Source organism: Oncorhynchus mykiss, chromosome 13, assembly GCF_057628025.1.
Source record: "Oncorhynchus mykiss isolate SJ-2025 chromosome 13, ASM5762802v1, whole genome shotgun sequence".
Classification (NCBI taxonomy): domain Eukaryota; kingdom Metazoa; phylum Chordata; class Actinopteri; order Salmoniformes; family Salmonidae; genus Oncorhynchus; species Oncorhynchus mykiss.
This window is the reverse complement of record NC_143034.1, coordinates 65,377,742-65,396,634: the sequence shown is the minus strand read 5'-3', so window position 1 is coordinate 65,396,634 and position 18,893 is coordinate 65,377,742. Positions and strand designations below refer to the sequence as shown.

The 18,893-nt window shown below is 44.5% G+C and overlaps 2 protein-coding genes and 1 non-coding gene across 4 annotated transcripts; 1 reads left to right on the top strand and 2 right to left on the bottom strand.

The window, feature by feature from the left end:
- Positions 1 to 212: 212 nt before the first annotated feature.
- On the bottom strand, positions 213 to 12,787 carry LOC110486871 (large ribosomal subunit protein uL3). Of its 2 annotated transcripts, none has more exons than XM_036941610.2 (11): positions 12,520 to 12,787; positions 11,361 to 11,589; positions 9,033 to 9,225; positions 8,515 to 8,683; positions 8,206 to 8,341; positions 6,760 to 6,946; positions 6,109 to 6,269; positions 3,935 to 4,036; positions 2,930 to 3,025; positions 2,604 to 2,723; positions 213 to 361 (listed from the first exon to the last, which is right to left on the bottom strand). In XM_036941610.2, exons 2-11 carry the CDS (start codon positions 11,361 to 11,363, stop codon positions 299 to 301), a joined length of 1,230 nt encoding a protein of 409 aa, XP_036797505.1. In that variant the 5' UTR covers positions 11,364 to 11,589; positions 12,520 to 12,787; the 3' UTR covers positions 213 to 298. The 2 variants fall into 2 exon arrangements, with proteins under 2 accessions (XP_036797505.1, XP_090053313.1); XM_090197187.1 differs by having other exon boundaries at positions 11,354 to 11,589; positions 12,520 to 12,608.
- LOC149978970 (small nucleolar RNA SNORA71) lies at positions 725 to 850 on the bottom strand. The gene has a single exon (XR_016486155.1). It is a non-coding gene; the product is annotated as a small nucleolar RNA SNORA71 (small nucleolar RNA).
- A 220-nt stretch (positions 12,788 to 13,007) lies between the features above and the next one.
- On the top strand, positions 13,008 to 18,474 carry nduba (NADH dehydrogenase 1 beta subcomplex subunit 10). Its single transcript, NM_001160603.2, is given in 4 exon segments — positions 13,008 to 13,208; positions 13,763 to 13,901; positions 15,112 to 15,251; positions 17,973 to 18,474. Coding segments are annotated over 4 exon segments (513 nt in total). The 5' UTR covers positions 13,008 to 13,060; the 3' UTR covers positions 18,059 to 18,474.
- The last annotated feature ends 419 nt before the right edge of the window (positions 18,475 to 18,893 follow it).

Below are 18,893 nucleotides of genomic sequence, written 5' to 3'. Positions count from 1 at the left end.
TATTTACCAATACATCACCGTGCCACCATTAGTCACTTATCCAAATTGGTCCCCCAAATGGCAGCCCATTCTATATTTCTACAGAAAATAGGGTGTCATTTGGGCCCTGAACAAAAGTAGTAGACTAGATGGGGAATAGGTGCCATTTGGGACATAGGCAGTCTAAACTAGGCTGAAGCTTATTTGAAAAGAATAGCCAAACACCACCTGGATAGATAAGACTGTTTTATTAGGACACTGTTACTATAAGAACTTGTTTCTCTGTTGAGCTAGTTAGAACGGTGGACCACCATCACTTCTAAACATCCTCTGGCAATGGTTCGGCGGGCAGTTTATTCAGCACGTCCTTCTTCAGTGGGCCCTGGAGGTCAAAAGTCACAGCAGGGTCAACAGAAGTCCAGTATTAAAGGAACAGGTTCACCCAGACATGGGTCATGTCAGCTGAGAGCGAGGGTAATATCCCAAATGGCACACTATATAGTGCACTACGTTTTACCAGAGCACTATGGGTGCCATTTGGAACGCGTTAGGGAGAGCACCACTCCACCTCGTTCCCCATCATGCTCTAGTCCACATCCCTTTAATTCCACATCTCAATTCCCTTTACCTTATTTTTCTGAGCACTATTCAGAATCCAGCTAATACACAGCCAATTACACAATTGTCATAGCATTAGATCACACCAGGGGGTCAAGCAAAATAAAAAAGTATTGATTGTTGAAGATGTTGGAAAGATACAGGGTTTGACAGGAACAGGTATTCCAACAAACACGGGAAAATCTTTCATCACTATTCCTGTACTATCAATGACTAGGACAACAGTCATGCCGTAGTCACTTTCGATACAGGGTGTCCGCCTTCACACAAACGCTTCAGTGCCTCCACCCCAACCTACGCTGTCCCTACATAACCCTACAGCCTTCCCCTTTACTTACCCACACTCCTCCCTCCATCACTAACATGGTGCGTCAGTCCCACTCCTCCCTCCATCACTAACATGGTCCGTCAGTCCCACTCCTCCCTCCATCACTAACATGGTCCGTCAGTCCCACTCCTCCCTCCATCACTAACATTGTCCATCAGTCCCACTCCTCCCTCCATCACTAACATTGTCCATCAGTCCCACTCCTCCCTTCGTCACTAACATTGTCCATCAGTCCCACTCCTCCCTCCATCACTAACATGGTCCATCAGTCCCACTCCTCCCTCCATCACTAACATTGTCCATCAGTCCCACTCCTCCCTCCATCACTAACATTGTCCATCAGTCCCACTCCTCCCTCCATCACTAACATTGTCCATCAGTCCCACTCCTCCCTCCATCACTAACATTGTCCATCAGTCCCACTCCTCCCTCCATCACTAACATTGTCCATCAGTCCCACTCCTCCCTCCATCACTAACATTGTCCATCAGTCCCACTCCTCCCTCCATCACTAACATTGTCCATCAGTCCCACTCCTCCCTCCATCACTAACATTGTCCATCAGTCCCATTTCTCCCTCCATCACTAACATTGTCCGTCAGTCCCACTCCTCCCTCCCTCACTAACATTGTCCATCAGTCCCATTTCTCCCTCCATCACTAACATTGTGCGTCAGTCCCACTCCTCCCTCCATCACTAACATTGTCCATCAGTCCCACTCCTCCCTCCATCACTAACATTGTCTATCAGTCCCACTCCTCCCTCCCTCACTAACATTGTCCGTCAGTCCCACTCCTCCCTCCCTCACTAACATTGTCCGTCAGTCCCACTCCTCCCTCCCTCACTAACATTGTCCGTCAGTCCCACTCCTCCCTCCCTCACTAACATTGTCATTCAGTCCCACTCCTCCCTCCATCACTAACATTGTGCGTCAGTCCCACTCCTCCCTCCATCACTAACATTGTCCGTCAGACCCACTCCTCCATCACTAACATGGACCATCAGTCCCACTCCTCCATCACTAACATTGTCCGTCAGTCCCACTCCTCCCTCCATCACTAACATTGTCCATCAGTCCCACTCCTCCCTCCATCACTAACATTGTCCATCAGTCCCACTCCTCCCTCCATCACTAACATTGTCCATCAGTCCCATTTCTCCCTCCATCACTAACATTGTCCGTCAGTCCCACTCCTCCCTCCCTCACTAACATTGTCCATCAGTCCCATTTCTCCCTCCATCACTAACATTGTGCGTCAGTCCCACTCCTCCCTCCATCACTAACATTGTCCATCAGTCCCACTCCTCCCTCCATCACTAACATTGTCTATCAGTCCCACTCCTCCCTCCCTCACTAACATTGTCCGTCAGTCCCACTCCTCCCTCCCTCACTAACATTGTCCGTCAGTCCCACTCCTCCCTCCCTCACTAACATTGTCATTCAGTCCCACTCCTCCCTCCATCACTAACATTGTGCGTCAGTCCCACTCCTCCCTCCATCACTAACATTGTCCGTCAGACCCACTCCTCCATCACTAACATGGACCATCAGTCCCACTCCTCCATCACTAACATTGTCCGTCAGTCCCACTCCCCTCTACAATGATTCAGCTCACTCCCACATCCATCTACAGCCAGCGGGCCCTTCCACCCAGGCCCAAACCCAGCCGGTACCCACCATGAAGGCCCTCTTCTCCTGGGGGGTCTGGAAGTGACCGTAGCCAAACTTGGATGTGGTGTCGATGAACTTGAGGTCGATGGTCTCCTTGGACTTCCGTGATGTGTGCACTAGCATGGACTGTGAGAGAGAAGTACATGACCACACACACACGTAGTTAGAGTTCAACACAAGGTCAAATATATCTCATGCTTTTACATCCAACTCCTATGGTCATGTTTTCCTCTCTGGCATCAGTGGTTTGATTCCTTCACTATTATTCAGAAATTAAAACATCATACATCATCTGCACAGAGGTAGTTGTCACTAACACATGGGCACTGTACCTTTCTCAGGGTGAGGACACGTTTCTTACAGCCGATCACACAGCCCTTCAGCATCAAGAAGTCATTTTTCACGTCACCATAGTGGGGGAACCCTCCCTACAGACAGACAACAGGAGAGGATGGATGAATAATTACAGGTTAAATGAGTAGTACACCACATTAATGGCCACAACCTGCAATACATACTCTATTATAGTGCAAATACTGGCCATATACCCATCTTGCATGTCAGGCCTCTACGTTTGGCTTTACAGTGTGACGTCAGACAAAGCTGGTGTTCAAACGAGAGGATGCATCACTTCATTAAAACCTCCTAAGGATCCACCCCCCCCAATTTTCAACTAAAATGATATACCCATATCTAACTGCCTGTAGCTCAGGACCTGAAGCAAGGATATGCATATTCTTGATACCATTTGAAAGGAAACACTTTGAAGTTTGTGGAAATGTGAAAGGAATGTAGGAGAATATAACATAGATCTGGTAAAAGATAATACAAAAAAACAAAACATCTTTGAAATGCAAGAGAAAGGCCATAATGTATTATTCCAGCTGAGGTGGAATTTCAATTTTGGCCACTAGATGGCAGCAGTGCATTTTCAATGTTTTAGGCTGATCCAATGAACCATTGCATTAATGTTCAAAATGTTGTTTCAAGACTACCCAAATGTGCCTAATTTGTTTATTAATAACTTTAAGTTCAAAACTGTGCACTCTCAAACAGCATGGTATTATTTCACTGTAATAGCTACTGTAAATTGGACAGTGCAGTTAGCTTAACAAGACTTTAAGCTTTCTGCCCATATAAGATGTCTATGTCCTGGGAAATGTTAATTACAACCTCATGCTAATCACATTAGCCTACGTTAGCCCACGTTAGCCCAACAGTCCTGTGGATGGGAGACGATCCCGAAGAAGTTTGAACCAACCGTAAAAATTAGAATGGTTACCATGTTATAGCACATCATTTCCAGGCTCAGTACCATGTCAATAACATTATATTACCATGGGCGTGATAGTCTTCTGGGTGGTGTCGTAGTTAGTGGAAGCGTTGTTCTTGATCACTTTGCCATCCTGGACATGGATCCCTTTGCCAATACGGTAGATCTGTAGACCAGAGTAAAACACTGAAACAGCATGATGGTGGTGAACCTCAGTCTAAGCAGTACAGTATGAACCTCTACGTAATTACAGTCACAACAGAACCCAAACTAATTCCAGTTGAATACGCAACTCAAACATCCACACAGATCGTTCATTAACAAAGTATAATATATTTAGAAAACTATTTTACAAAGTAGTCAGTCCCTTTGAGGTCAAAACACCTATTTTTCAAGGAACACTTGGTCAACTGATGAATGTCACATGCCCATCTCATCTAATGAATGTCACATGCCCATCTCATCTAATGAATGTCACATGCCCATCTCATCTAATGAATGTCACATGCCCATCTCAACTAATGCATTTCACATGCCCATCTCATCTAATGAATGTCACATGCCCATCTCATCTAATGAATGTCACATGCCCATCTCATCTAATGAATGTCACATGCCCATCTCATCTAATGAATGTCACATGCCCATCTCATCTAATGAATGTCACATGCCCATCTCATCTAATGAATGTCACATGCCCATCTCAACTAATGAATTTCACATGCCCATCTCAACTAATGAATTTCACATGCCCATCTCAACTAATGAATTTCACATGCCCATCTCAACTAATGAATTTCACATGCCCATCTCAACTAATGAATTTCACATGCCCATCTCAACTAATGAATTTCACATCTCAACTAATGAATTTCACATGCCCATCTCAACTAATGAATTTCACATGCCCATCTCAACTAATGAATGTCACACGCCCATCTCAACTAAATGAATTTCACATGCCCATCTCATCTAATGAATTTCACATGCCCATCTCAACTAATGAATTTCACATCTCAACTAATGAATTTCACATGCCCATCTCAACTAATGAATTTCACATGCCCATCTCAACTAATGAATGTCACACGCCCATCTCAACTAAATGAATTTCACATGCCCATTTCAACTAATGAATTTCACATGCCCATCTCAACTAATGAATGTCACACGCCCATCTCAACTAAATGAATTTCACATGCCCATCTCATCTAATGAATTTCACATGCCCATCTCATCTAATGAATTTCACATGCCCATCTCAACTAATGAATTTCACATGCCCATCTCAACTAATGAATGTCACACGCCCATCTCAACTAAATGAATTTCACATGCCCATCTCATCTAATGAATTTCACATGCCCATCTCATCTAATGAATTTCACATGCCCATCTCATCTAATGAATTTCACATGCCCATCTCAACTAATGAATTTCACATGCCCATCTCAACTAATGAATTTCACATGCCCATCTCAACTAATGAATTTCACATGCCCATCTCAACTAATGAATTTCACATGCCCATCTCAACTAATGAATTTCACATGCCCATCTCAACTAATGAATTTCACATGCCCATCTCAACTAAATGAATTTCACATGCCCATCTCAACTAAATGAATTTCACATGCCCATCTCAACTAAATGAATTTCACATGCCCATCTCATCTAATGAATGTCACATGCCCATCTCAACTAATGAATTTCACATGCCCATCTCAACTAATGAATTTCACATGCCCATCTCAACTAATGAATTTCACATGCCCATCTCAACTAATGAATTTCACATGCCCATCTCATCTAATGAATTTCACATGCCCATCTCATCTAATGAATTTCACATGCCCATCTCATCTAATGAATTTCACATGCCCATCTCAACTAATGAATTTCACATGCCCATCTCAACTAATGAATTTCACATGCCCATCTCAACTAATGAATTTCACATGCCCATCTCAACTAATGAATTTCACATGCCCATCTCAACTAATGAATTTCACATGCCCATCTCAACTAATGAATTTCACATGCCCATCTCAACTAAATGAATTTCACATGCCCATCTCAACTAAATGAATTTCACATGCCCATCTCATCTAATGAATGTCACATGCCCATCTCAACTAATGAATTTCACATGCCCATCTCAACTAATGAATTTCACATGCCCATCTCAACTAATGAATTTCACATGCCCATCTCAACTAGAGCCTTGGTGCTGCGGACCTTCTTGTTGAGCTCTGTGCGGTGGTGGTAGCCCTTCTGGCCGGCACGGGCGATGGTGTAGCCCACACGGGAAGGGTGCCAGGCTCCGATACAGGCCACCTTACGGAGGCCTTTGTGAGTCTTCCTGGGCAGTTTCTTCACTCCCCAACGACTGGTCACACCTGACAACCAATAGGAAAACCAGTAGGAAATGGGTTACACCGCAGGACCAGCCAATAGAATAGCTGAATAGTAATATACCGTCAGTCAGCAGACATTGACATGCATCTTTTACTAATTAGATTATTATTCGCAAGTAGAAAAACTCTGGGTCTTTGGGCCATTCTGTTAGATCTAGAGATGTCTCAACTTTGGAGATATTATAACCAATGGTACTGCCATGTCATTAATGTCCATATAGATTTCTCCCACTCATCCCCAGGCTGAGTGACAACTCATATGGTCATTCTCAACAACAAAAATCTCTGGCATCAGTGGTTTGATTCCTTCACTATTATTCAGAAATTAAAACATCATACATCATCTGCACAGAGGACATTGTCACGTTTGGTAGCAAGACAGAACAAATGGATGAGTGGGAGATCTGTACCTAGGACTATCTTCTACGGTGACCCTTTTACCTCGACGACCGAGTACCTCAAAACCTCTTACCTTTCATCCCATGACCTTTGGTGACCCCGATGACGTCTATCATCTCGTCCTGGTAGAAGACTGAGGACACAGGGACGGGCTGCTCCAGCTTCTCCTTGACCCAGTCCACCTTCTCGGAGATGGTGCCGCCGTTCAGCTGCACCTCCATGATATGGGCCTTCTTAGCTTTGAGGGGCAGCAGGCGAATCTAGAGAGACACAATTATAAATGTACAGAAGCCAGCAAGATTCACACACAACTTTAGTGCCTCCACTCCCATCACTTCCACACTGACTAAATATTATTTATTTTAGGATTCAGTCTGATCCAGGATTAGCTTCCCTTTCCCCAATCCTACCCATTATTGGGGGAAATGTCAAGATCAGCGCCTGGGGCAGGGTTGTCAAACTCATTTTGCCCCGGGAGCCGCAGTCAGTCTACAACGACATCCGGAAGGCCGCACTGAATTTTGTAAAATATTTACTTGCCACCAATTTGCAAAAATGCATCCTCTATCCAGCCCCTCCAATGCTCACTCTGTCTAGCTTTCATTTGGGAGATTATTAACGAGCTAGACAACTTCAAGAAACTATGAATGTAGGTCTATTATTTCTACAGTTTAGATTTGGTTTTAGTCATTTTAAAGCTTTTAAAGTTTGTTTTCCTACACACAAATCTAAAATGATATATACAACATTATTGTTTTATATATCTATACACCCACGGGCTGTATGTTTGACAGCCCTGGTGTAGAGGCAACTTCACCCTACAGTCCTGTGAGTCATCAGTCAGGTCTCCGATTGCCTCGTCTATTTGTGCGGCCTTGACTCATATGGTCATGTTTTTCTCTCTGGCATCAGTGGTTTGATTCCTTCACTATTATTCAGAAATTAAAACATCATACATCATCTGCAGAAAGAGAAAAAAACATCTGCCAAATATGATAAGAATTATCAAGACCGCTAGAACAGATCTGGAACCAGGCGAATACTCTCACTGGAGACATGATTCACATTGCTCTATCCCCACATCTTACAGTAATCATATCACTGCTTCGACAAACAGACAATACCCTGAATTCAATCAGTAACATTGAGTAATGTTTGTTGCCAACACAAACTTTCCTCAAGTGCAGTCGAGGTACTGCTCCTCACAGGAGTATTTTTAAACTGTAATTTGAAACTCCATACTCTAGTACTCCTCTGCATGTGTGCGTGCGAGAGAGAGAAGACATTTGTTCGCAACGCGGGCCTTGAGATTAGGGAAGGTTTTCCCCCCTTTCAGTTGCCATGTGACTGGTAGGAGCTGGGTAGGCTATAAGTCAGACAGCCGTGCCCATTCTGAAGGGAGGTCCTTGGGGTGGAGACAGATGAACCCCAGGGATACCACCAGCCAATAGAAACTCACCGAGGATAGGAGTGGAGGATTTCTGTTGGATCACATGATTGATAGGAGGGTTCTATGTACCTGAGTGTGGATGAGGACCCGGATGGATGAGCAGTATTTCTTCATGTTATTAAAGTCCTTCTCCAGCTGCTTCTTGCCACTCTCGTCTGTCCACTTCTTGGCATACTTGGTGAATGCCTTCTTCTTGCTCTTGTACCTGGAAGAGTTTACATACAGGGTAGAGATTGAAAAATAATCTCTTGTCATATGTTACTTCCCCCTCCTTCTCTGGCATCAGCGGTTTGATTTCAACACTATTATTCAGAAATTAAAACATCAAACATCATCTGCACAGAGGTCAGTCACAGTCTCTACTTCAATGTGCCCCACCAGCTTTTGTAGAATCTGCGCTTGCACTCGTCACTGAGGTGCTCGGCGAAGATGGTCTTGAAGGACCTCAGGCCACGGACTGTGTCGATGTACCCAACAACCCCCACCACCATCACAGGCGGAGTCTCGATGATAGTGACCGCCTCCACAGACTCACGTTTGGCTTGCTCTGTTGGGAGAGGAGATATGGGTCAGTTGCCACAAAAATAATAAAGACAAATGGCCTGTGTGTAGCCTACAGGAGGAACGACAAAGTGTCATATCAATGTCAGAGCAGAATAGAGGATTGAAAACAGAGCTGGGCTCTATGGTCAATGCCACATGTTTTCTCTCTGGCATCAGCGGTTTGATTCCATCACCATTATTCAGAAATGAAATCATACAGCATCTTCTCAGAGATCCTTGTCTAGACAGGACAAACAGATCTGGGACCAGGTCTAATTCTCTCATGGCTCTTACTCCTGGTTCACATATACATTGTTCTATCCAAATCTTACATCATCCCACACTGTACATACTCAGGCCAGTGCGGTGCACCTCACGCAGGATGTGGGTCATGCCGGCCTTGTAGCCCATGAAGGCGGTGAGGTGGACGGGCTGGCTGGGGTCGTCCTGGGGCCAGCTGCGGGGCTTCCCCCGGTGCTTCTTGCTGCGCTTGCAGGGCAGGAAGCCCATGTGCCCATGGCGGGGCGCGTGGAATTTACGGTGAGACTGGGAGGGAGCGAAACAGATGTTCACGTCAATTAACTTCTGATAATGCTTCAAGGGCTCTAAAACCCCAGGTTATTGCTGGGCTTTACCCTTGATAAAGTTGATTTTGATGTCTACTTTTTACATTTCAGTTGAATTCATATCACCCTTCTCTGAGGTGTCAAACATGGGTTACTAGATCTTGGCTCTAAACAGAACTAGAACTAGTAATATAATAACCTACAAGGATTAGTGAAAACAAGTACAATATAAACTAATAACTTATCAATAACAGAGAAAACAAAGCACAGGCTGGTCCCAGACTAGACATAACACATTAAAATGTAAATCCAGGACACTCCAATATGATACATTTGGTATGGTTACATAATGACAGAGGGCAAACAGGAAAGTAGGGTGGTTGGTCGGGTTAGGTGTATAACGCCAACGTCTAGCAAACTAAAGGTGGCGAGTACAAATCTCACGAACAACTTTTACATTTCAGCTAATTAGCAACTTTTTAACTACCCTGCAACTACTTAACATGTTAGCTAACCCTATTGATATATATATATATATATATAAATAAAATATTCTTTTTTTTGCTCCTTTGCACCCCGGTATCTCTACTTGCACATTCATCTTCTGCACATCTATTATTCCAGTGTTTAATTGCTAAATTGTAATTACTTCACCACTACGGCCTATTTTTTGCCTTACCTCCCTAATCTTACCTCATTTGCACACATTGTATATAGATTTTTCTATTGTGTTATTGACTGTACGTTTGTTTATTCCATGTGTAACTAACTCTGTGTTGTTGTTTGTGTCGCACTGCTTTGCTTTATCTTGGCCAGGTCGCAGTTGTAAATGAGAACTTGTTCTCAACTGGTCTACCTGGTTAAATAAAGGTGAAATAAAATGTTAATAGAAATAACCCAATTCCTAATATCTTAACCCTTTGCCTATCTAACTTTAGCCACCTAGCTAGAATTCGTAACCTATCATATGTTTTACAATTTAAAATTCACATGTTCCGAATTTGTAACATATTACACGAAATGGGTGATGACAACAAATTAATACCTACCATATGAAATGTAAAATATTACACTAAATGGAGTGTCTCGGAATTTACGTACAGAATAAAATGAAATGCTCGGGGACCAAGTTGAAGAACCAGGGGTAATAGCCCTGAAGAATCCCCAAAATCACCTCCTCCCCATTCGTACCGTCAGTAACCCACACATCCTACGTGTTTATGACAGACGTCTTGTCTGGATTAGCTCGGTGACAAGAACAGGTGTCAGGAAGAGGCCTAATGGCTGCATTCTGACAATGAATGGCCATGTTGTGTGCCCTGTCAACCTCGGAGCTTCAGTAACGGCTGCTCAAGACAAGCGTCTGTGTGCTGAACAGCCTATACACTGACTAATACAGGCAAAGAGACGGTCTTGAGAAATTTAGTGACGATCAAGATTCATTAGCCATCAGAACACATGCAGAGTAATAGTGGAACATTAATTTTACAGGGATCAACATACCCACACTAGAAATATGCCTTCATAAGCTGACTGAACAGACTAATCCATTTCTGTGACAGCAAAAAAATTAAGAATATTCTTGCAAATGGACCAATAATGCAAGCATTGTACATTTCTGTAGAAGGATTTGAAAGAGACAAAAACCTGGGGAAAAGGTGTTGCATTGAGGTCAATAGATTAATTTCTGTCCACATGAAACAAATCCTTCATTATTCAAACCAAGTTAGTAGCACAACTAATGGGAAATATTTCCTATACAGCATTCATTACAAATTAATAGTTGAGAAACTCAAATAAAGAAAACGTCTAAAAAGTCATCGTGACTGCAATGATTCTGAGGTAGCCGAGAAACAACAGCCAGGATATTATCGATGTTGAGGCCATGTGCAAAAAGCACAACGCCATTGCCCTCTTGCACATGGCATACTGAGAAAGAACAGCGAGCACGCAACGTGTTCAACAAGTTGTCTTAATACTCAACAAAACACAACAGAAACTTACAATCAAACCATACACACAAACAAACACACAAACAGAGCCCCTGACCGAAGTTAGTAGACCCCAAGGTGCCCTTCAGGTTAGAAATATAGAAAAGACAGCAGGACCACTGACCATGTCTGTGTGTGCCGTCCAGGCAAGGGACAGAAAGAGATAGGAACAAGTGCTGATGTCAGAGTCATACTCAAGATGTTACTCTGTGCAAGGGCTCTAATTTGGTGGCTGGCCCAGTTAAGGAGCCGTATTCATTTTCAAACAAGACCAGGGCTGCCAGCACTGGCTCATGGTGGGCCTCTGGTGGTGGGTCATGTGGTGGGGTGCCCAGACAACTGGCTGCAGACATCTGTGGGGAGAGAGAGACATCTACTGTTTATCTACTGTTACTGTACAAATTCATAACATGATTGGGAGGAGGACTTAGTATATGTAGGCTTAAATGCTCTTATGAAGATTGAATGCATGACAAGGTTCAAGGGTATTTATTAGTCACTTTTACGAGCTAATAAACATGACATGTTTCCCCAGCGCAAAACACATGATTGTTTTTAAGCTCAAAATAGCAAAAATATAGGATAATAACAATAGCTATTCAAACCGCTAAATTACTTCATAATGCAATTGTTTTCCTGACAACTATTTACCAATTTTGAGACAGAACTGTCGGTCACCGCAGAGTACAATACGACATATCTAAGGAACGCGCTAGCTACATGCAGTAAAAATATTCATGGAACGCAAAACGTGTGGGACAGAACAAAGGACACATTCTTTGGCCCCAATTCAAAATCTGAACCAACAAAGTGGATATTGATCAAATCCATCATAATTTGTGTGTTCCAACAGGTAACTAAAATCCGAGCCTGATATAATTGACTATTTTCGCTGCATAATATTTCAAGTTCTCCTTCTCTGGGTTAGAAAATAATTGGGCTAAATGCTAACCCCAGTTCTTAGAAACTGGTAGCATAGCTAACGTTAGTCATATAGAAATAGTTTTTTTGGTGACGATATTACTTCCATTTTTACCCAAACATGAGTGTCAAATACACAAAAATAGTCTTAATGTAGGCTAATTTGGATTGGCGGCAACGAGGAGATTCTGGATCTAGCTAAAATTATCACCCCCACGTGGCACATGCGTAGCGTTTTCATGGCATTTCTATTGTTTTAGTCGAACTCTTTACTACTTTAGATAGCTAACTAACTACCTGATCTAGTCACGGGAAAATACCTCAATTTGATAATCGTAACACGTTTCATTTATACAACTTACTGTAACAACTCATTCTCTTCAGCTCACCACCCTCAACTAGATTTGCGCACACTGATGACTTTCTGGGCGTTTTTTCGTAATTTGATGTTTTATATGCCACCTTGTGGACTGGAAGTTCATTGAATTAGAACACACCAGAGATCAGTATATAATGACGAGATCCCAAAGGCGGGAAGGCAGACGCCAAGTTTAGGTCCAAAACAAACCCATAGAAACGCTTTGGTCTTGTTTTGGACATATTTGGGTTCAGGGTCGCCTCTTCCTCTCTGACCACACATTTTCTCTGCGCTGAACTTTTACCTTCGACCTCTGCTTGAAAAATGAAAGAAATGTAAATGTAATATTCGAGATAAAGGGTGTAAATAAAATGTATACATCGTTTTTTGGTAATCTTACTGAAATGTTATTTATGTTCACCATATTACATGTTATACTTACTTCTGACCTCCAACGCCATGTTGTTCCTCCTACGCATGCGCAGAAGCGTAGAAGAGGTCGAATTCAATAAGTTTATTTTTGTTCTTTAACAAAAGACAGCAAAATGCCATCGGACTATGATAAAGATGCGTATCCAGAGCCTCCCCGCCAGACTCCCATCGTGGACAAGCAGACGACCCTTCCCAACCCAGCCCTGATTTTGACTAAACTCTTCTATTATTCCGTGGACCTCCCTGTCACCACATTCAGAGGTGAGCTAGCTAGCTAAGCTAACGTTTTGGCAAATATTTTGAACTAACCCATCTGTGGGGTTGCTAACACTAGCTAATGTTGGATATCTAGCGAGATACATGGAGACAGACCATGGCATTAAACATTTATAATGATAGAGGATTTCAAATGACAGATGTGGAGTTCAGAGAAATTGTTTCAGTTAGCTTACTAGATAGGGTTAGCTGTCAAAACTAGCAAGTGTTGCGGTTATGCTTTCTACCTAGCTCGGTAGCTATGTGTGTTGCAGTTTTAGTTTATTCAGGTGTAGTGCATAATGTTGCATGCAGCGCAATGCACTTGACACTAGCTAGATACTACTCATTAAATATCATATTACTGTAATTCAGGGTCTAGAAATGCATCCTTCACCTCTTTCCAGTAATATCACTGATCTAACATTGGACTGGAAGTTCCACATAGCTTTCACCAATCCTTTCATGTGAAATCAGTCAGCAATACGACTCCTTAAGTACTTTGTACCACATGATCAACAAGAAGTAAATGTTGACATGTTCCCCTCATCTCTCAACAGAACTTGTGGAGGGTATCCACTCTGGCAACAAGTACAACTACTACCACCAGAAGTTCCGCCGTGTCCCAGAGCTGACCGAGTGCACAGAGGGAGACTACACCTGTTACTATGAGGCTGAGATGCAGTGGAGGAGAGATCAGTATGTATTCCTCTTTCAAGCTCGAGGGCCACAGTGCCTCTGGCTTTACTTTCCTCCCAATGAAGGTCGTTAAGGACATAGTCATGGTTTTCCAGTCTGAAATAAAGTATTGTGTGAAAACCAGCAGACACTGGTCCTCCAGAAGTTTGACACCCCTCTACACCAACTCTCATCATGAGGAAAAACCCATTGACTGGATTAAATGACAAGACATACTGTAAAAAAAAGTAGACCATCTTATCCAGAGCGACTTAGTTAGTGCATTCATCTTCAAATGGCTAGGTGGGACAACCAGTCATATTAAGTCATTTTCCCTCAAAGTACCTATCAGCAAAGTCCGCTAGTAAGAGGGGGAAAAGTCAAGTGCAAGTTCACGAAAGGCTTTCCACATCTGTTGTATGAAAAGTCTGATCCGCATCAATTGGTTACCGGGAAGTTGACCTTACATAGTTTGTCCAAGAGATTAATGTTCTGTGGTCAGATATGATAGGACAGTTACAGGCTGACTACACCGCTCGCTTTGCGTGCGTTGCAAAATAGATTTAGAAATCCGTTATTCAATTATTGCGCCAACGAGTGTCTGCGTTGCCAAGGGCTAAAATAGAAATTAAGTTCTGACACAGATCAGAAGTCCTGCCTCTCCCATCTCCTCATTGGTTTATAGAAGCAGGTACCCACGTGCCATCTCATCACTGGTTATACCCACGTGGGTGACTGAAAGACGAACGAGGTCTTGCACCTAATTTATGAAAGTTGCCAATTGCAATATAAAGTCAAGAGAAGAAAAAGCCTGGAAGGAAGAGAGATGATTAGAAACGATTCGGTTGACCGTTTTATGTGTGGATTAATTGGCGGAGTAGAGGACCTTGTGCATTTCAGACAAAATAACAACTCAATGTTTATATCCCAGGACAAATTAGCTAGCAAGTGCAAGCTAACTAGCTAAATTGCCATAAATGTTTAATGTTTTTCGACCTATCCCCAAATTAATATAATTGGTTCAGAGTTTTTGATATTTTAACCTGCATTTGGTGTGGGGGGACAAAATACATTTGTGCACGATGGCGCACGCGCACAGCCGGTTTGGGTTCCGTGTTACCCACTGCTTTTAACCATTCATCGGCTTGTCCTGTTTAGTGAATTCACAACCACCCTACCCTTGTCCCTAACAGCTGTCTGTTGTGTGTGTGTCCCTCCCCCGCCCGCCCAGTAAGGTGGACCAGGAGATTGTGAAGGTGGTCCAGGAGCGTCTGAGGGCCTGCCAGCAGAGGGAGGGTACCAGCTACCATCAGAACTGTTCCAAGGAGCTGCAGCAGTTTGCAGACGTGGCCAAGGCCTACCAGTCACGCTGTAAGTACCACTCACTCCAGTCATGCCTCAATTACAATTCAGGGTTGTAAATATGGCAGTAACACTGTTGATAGCATGTTCCATGTTCCAAGAATGACAGCTAGGCCTATGCGTCGCTCGAACCTCCAACCACTGACAGCACCCGTTATTGAGTCTGCAGATGTATGTTTTAATTTCTGAATAACACTGATGGGAAAAAAAAACTTGCCAGAGAGAGAAGATCAACAGACCCAAACCTGGAAAAATGAAGGTTACATATGTAACCACGGTTATGGGAGCTATATGGATCACGCCAATATATTGGTATCACTTCGCAGCGGAGGGATACATCCCAGGTGAGGATTTACAGATTTACTCCCGTGTAAACCTGTGTAACGGCTAGGGTCCGCCCCCATATATAGACCCCATGGCCGTGACATGTTATCTACATAATTTGAGGCCCCTCTAGCACCGTAAAAGATTGGAGTGATCCATATAGCTCACATAACCGTGGTTACATACGTAACCTTCGTTATGTTTCACTATATTGGATCACTCAAATATTTTGGTGTACCAGATTAGTCAGTGCTAGAGGGACCTGGCCAGCCAGCGGCGAAGTCCCAGCGTGGGACCAAGACGCAGGGGCCGTCATTGTGGAAGAGGGGTCCCGGCACATCCCCGGAAGGGGAGGCGACGCCCAGGACCACTGAACCAACCGCAGAGGGAGGTGCCACATTTACCCGATAGTACCTAGCAAAGGTCCACGAGGAAGCCCAGCTGGCCGCAGCACAGATATCAGTGAGGGCACTCCTCGCAGTAGAGCCCAGGACACACCAACACCTCGTGTTGAATGTGCCACCACAGATCCCAGCTAGGCGATATGCTGTCGTAATCGTTTCCTCGATCCAGTGAGAGAGCCTCCACTTTGATAGCCCAGCCCCCAGGACTCTCGTCATAGCAGACAAAGATCTGGTCTGTTCTCACTGACTGTGTCCGCTCCACATAGGCAGCCACAGCATGCCGGAGAGGAGGGTCATAAGCAGACAGGATAAAAGGGATGTTCACATGCCTGTCTGACAGAACCTTCAGGAGGAATGAAGGGTTGGGACGGAGATATGTACTCCTCCCCCCGGGGTCCATCCGGTAGCACTCAGAACTTACCGAAAGAGGATGGAGCTCAGCCACCCTCTTCATGAAATAATCGCTACCAAGAAAGCCACCTTCATAGAGAGGTGTTTCAGGGAAGCAGACTCCAACGTTTCTAAAGGCGGCTCTGCCAAAGCTGCCAAGACCACATCCAGATCCCAGCTCGCCATTGAGTGGGTCCTAGCTGGGGTCCTAGCAGGGGACAAACCCCCTTCATAAACCTGGAGACCAAGGGCTGGCGCCCCACTGACCTGTCCATCCACCCCACATGACAGGCAGATATAGCAGCCAAATACCCTCTCAGTGTAGAGGCTGTGAAGCCCTCATCCAAGCGAGACTGCAGGTATTGGAGGACATAGTGCACCCCGCATGACTTGGGCCAAATCTCAATACTAGTGCACCAAGAGCAGAACAACCGCCAGCGCAACTGGTATGCCGCGGTTATAGCAGGCGCCCTAGCGTTCTGCATGGTGTTCATTACACCCTCTTGTAGTCTTAACGTGGACCATTGGTGCCGTTCAGTGGCCAATCCCACAGACTGAGGCGGTGCGGCCTCCGATGCCACAGAGTTCACCGGCCTGAGACAGCAGGTCTGGTCTCGGGAAGTTGCCATGGTGTCCCAGACAACAGCGACAGGAGAAGTCTGGGCCAGTATGGGGCCACCAGAAGCAGATGATGCTCCTGGTCCTGTCCAGCACAGCCTGGATCAGGGGAAACGGGAGGGAATGCATAAAGCTCCAGCCCTGGCCAATTGTGAGCCAGAGAATCCAAGCACAGAGGCCCAGGTGGCTCCGACATGGAGTACCACAGGGGGCTGTGCGCATTGTCCAGGGAGGCAAACGGGTCCACCTGCGCCCTCCCGAACTTGTGCCACAGGTGCTGCACCACCTGGGGATGTAGGCTCTAGTCCCAAGGTGGTGGGCCCTCCCTTGTGAGCATATCCTCTGCCACATTCAGGATGCCCAGAGAAGGAGTTCCCGTGCCATAAGAGAGGGGCAGTGCGACCTCAGTCCACCCTGATGGTTGATGAAAGCCACCACTGTGGTGTTGTCCATTCTCACCAGGACATGTCTTCCCTTCAGATGTGGAAGGGCCAGCAGTACAGCTCTAGGGTGCTCCAAGGGTGTAGCCAACAGCCGCTGGCCACCCTGCCCTTAGTCACACCCCCCCAGCCGAATTGGGAGGCGTCTGTGCTGACCAGCTCCCAGCGGCACATCCTTAGCATCTCCACCCCACCTGAGAGAAAGGAGTGACAGTGCAACCTCAGCAATAAAGTGTTGCGGTCATGGGGTCTATATATAGGGGTGGACCCCAGCCATGACACAGGTGTACACGGGAGTAAATCTGTAAATCCTCACCTCAGATGTATCCCTCCGCCGCGGAGTGATCCAATATAGTGAAACATAACTTCAAGTGTCAGTTGTGTTCAGTAGTAAACATTTCGAAACTTAAGTGCTGCTGCCCGAATGTTTTTCAATATAAATCATTTCATGACACCTCCAGGGAAGAATTTCCTGCAGTGGAATGCAGAAATGTTAAGGCTGTGAGGCTACTGTTCCATTGCATTGTCAAACTGTTGTCCTTCCTCTGTTGTAGATGGGGATCTGGGAGCCTACGCCAGCTCAAGGAAATGTCTGATGAAGCAGAAAGACAGGATGATGGCGGCCGAGGCAAAAGCTTAAACAATATAACCCCTATGTTCCAAGTCTCTCTCCTATGTATGAAATGTAGAGTAAATGTTTATTGCGAAAAAATAATTGTCCTCATTGTATTGTTTAGCTGTAGTAACAGACAACTTTTTTGAATGAGCTGCATTTACCCTTGACTCCAGCAGTTTTTAGCCATCTCCAGAACTCAAACCATTCTTGAATAGGAACTGTTGAGGTCTAGTCCCGCTGGGCTGCAAGTACACTGCCACAAGTAGTACTGAATCTCAAAGTATTTGATTGCCCGTCCCTGCTTCTCACTTGATCAAAACGCATTGGGGTCTGAGTGGAAAAGTCTTGAATACAAGAAATGACACATTTGGGATTCATCTTGGTTGAATTCAAGTCCAGCAATGTGAAATATGCAGCCATGATTAAATCTACATGATAGCACATCTCAGATGTTCATAGTTTGATTCTAAAAGAGTTTTTCAATTAATTCAAAATGGTTTGATTATTTTTCCATTATCAAGACCACTGGGCCAGTCACTCTTAAATAGCACCTGAGCCAGCAGAAGTGTAACACCTTCCCACTAATGTGATGGCAACTAGCACAGGTGGAACATGCTAATGAGGTGACACCAATCAGTGTGTATGTGCTAAAGAGATGTGGTGATGCTCAACCTTAAATGGAAAGACCAAAGCTTGTAATGAGATGCAGGAGCATTGGCGCTGTTGCCACAGTGCCTTCAGAAAGTATTCATGTGGACTAAGTCAGTGCCTGGATACAGCCCTTATCTGTGGTATATTGGATATATCAAACCCCCCCAAGGTGTCTTACTCTTAAACTGGTTACCAACCATGGTATACG

Bases quoted from the DNA above. Each gene is read 5' to 3' on its own strand.
- LOC110486871 (XM_090197187.1), bottom strand. From the start codon at position 11,428: ATGACTCTGACATCAGCACTTGTTCCTATCTCTTTCTGTCCCTTGCCT. The intron at 8,684-9,032 runs GTATGTACAGTG...CTCTCCCAACAG, and splicing joins GGTGCACCGCACTGGCCTGA to AGCAAGCCAAACGTGAGTCT. The intron at 8,342-8,514 runs GTGGGGCACATT...AAACTCTTCCAG, and splicing joins CGCAGATTCTACAAAAGCTG to GTACAAGAGCAAGAAGAAGG.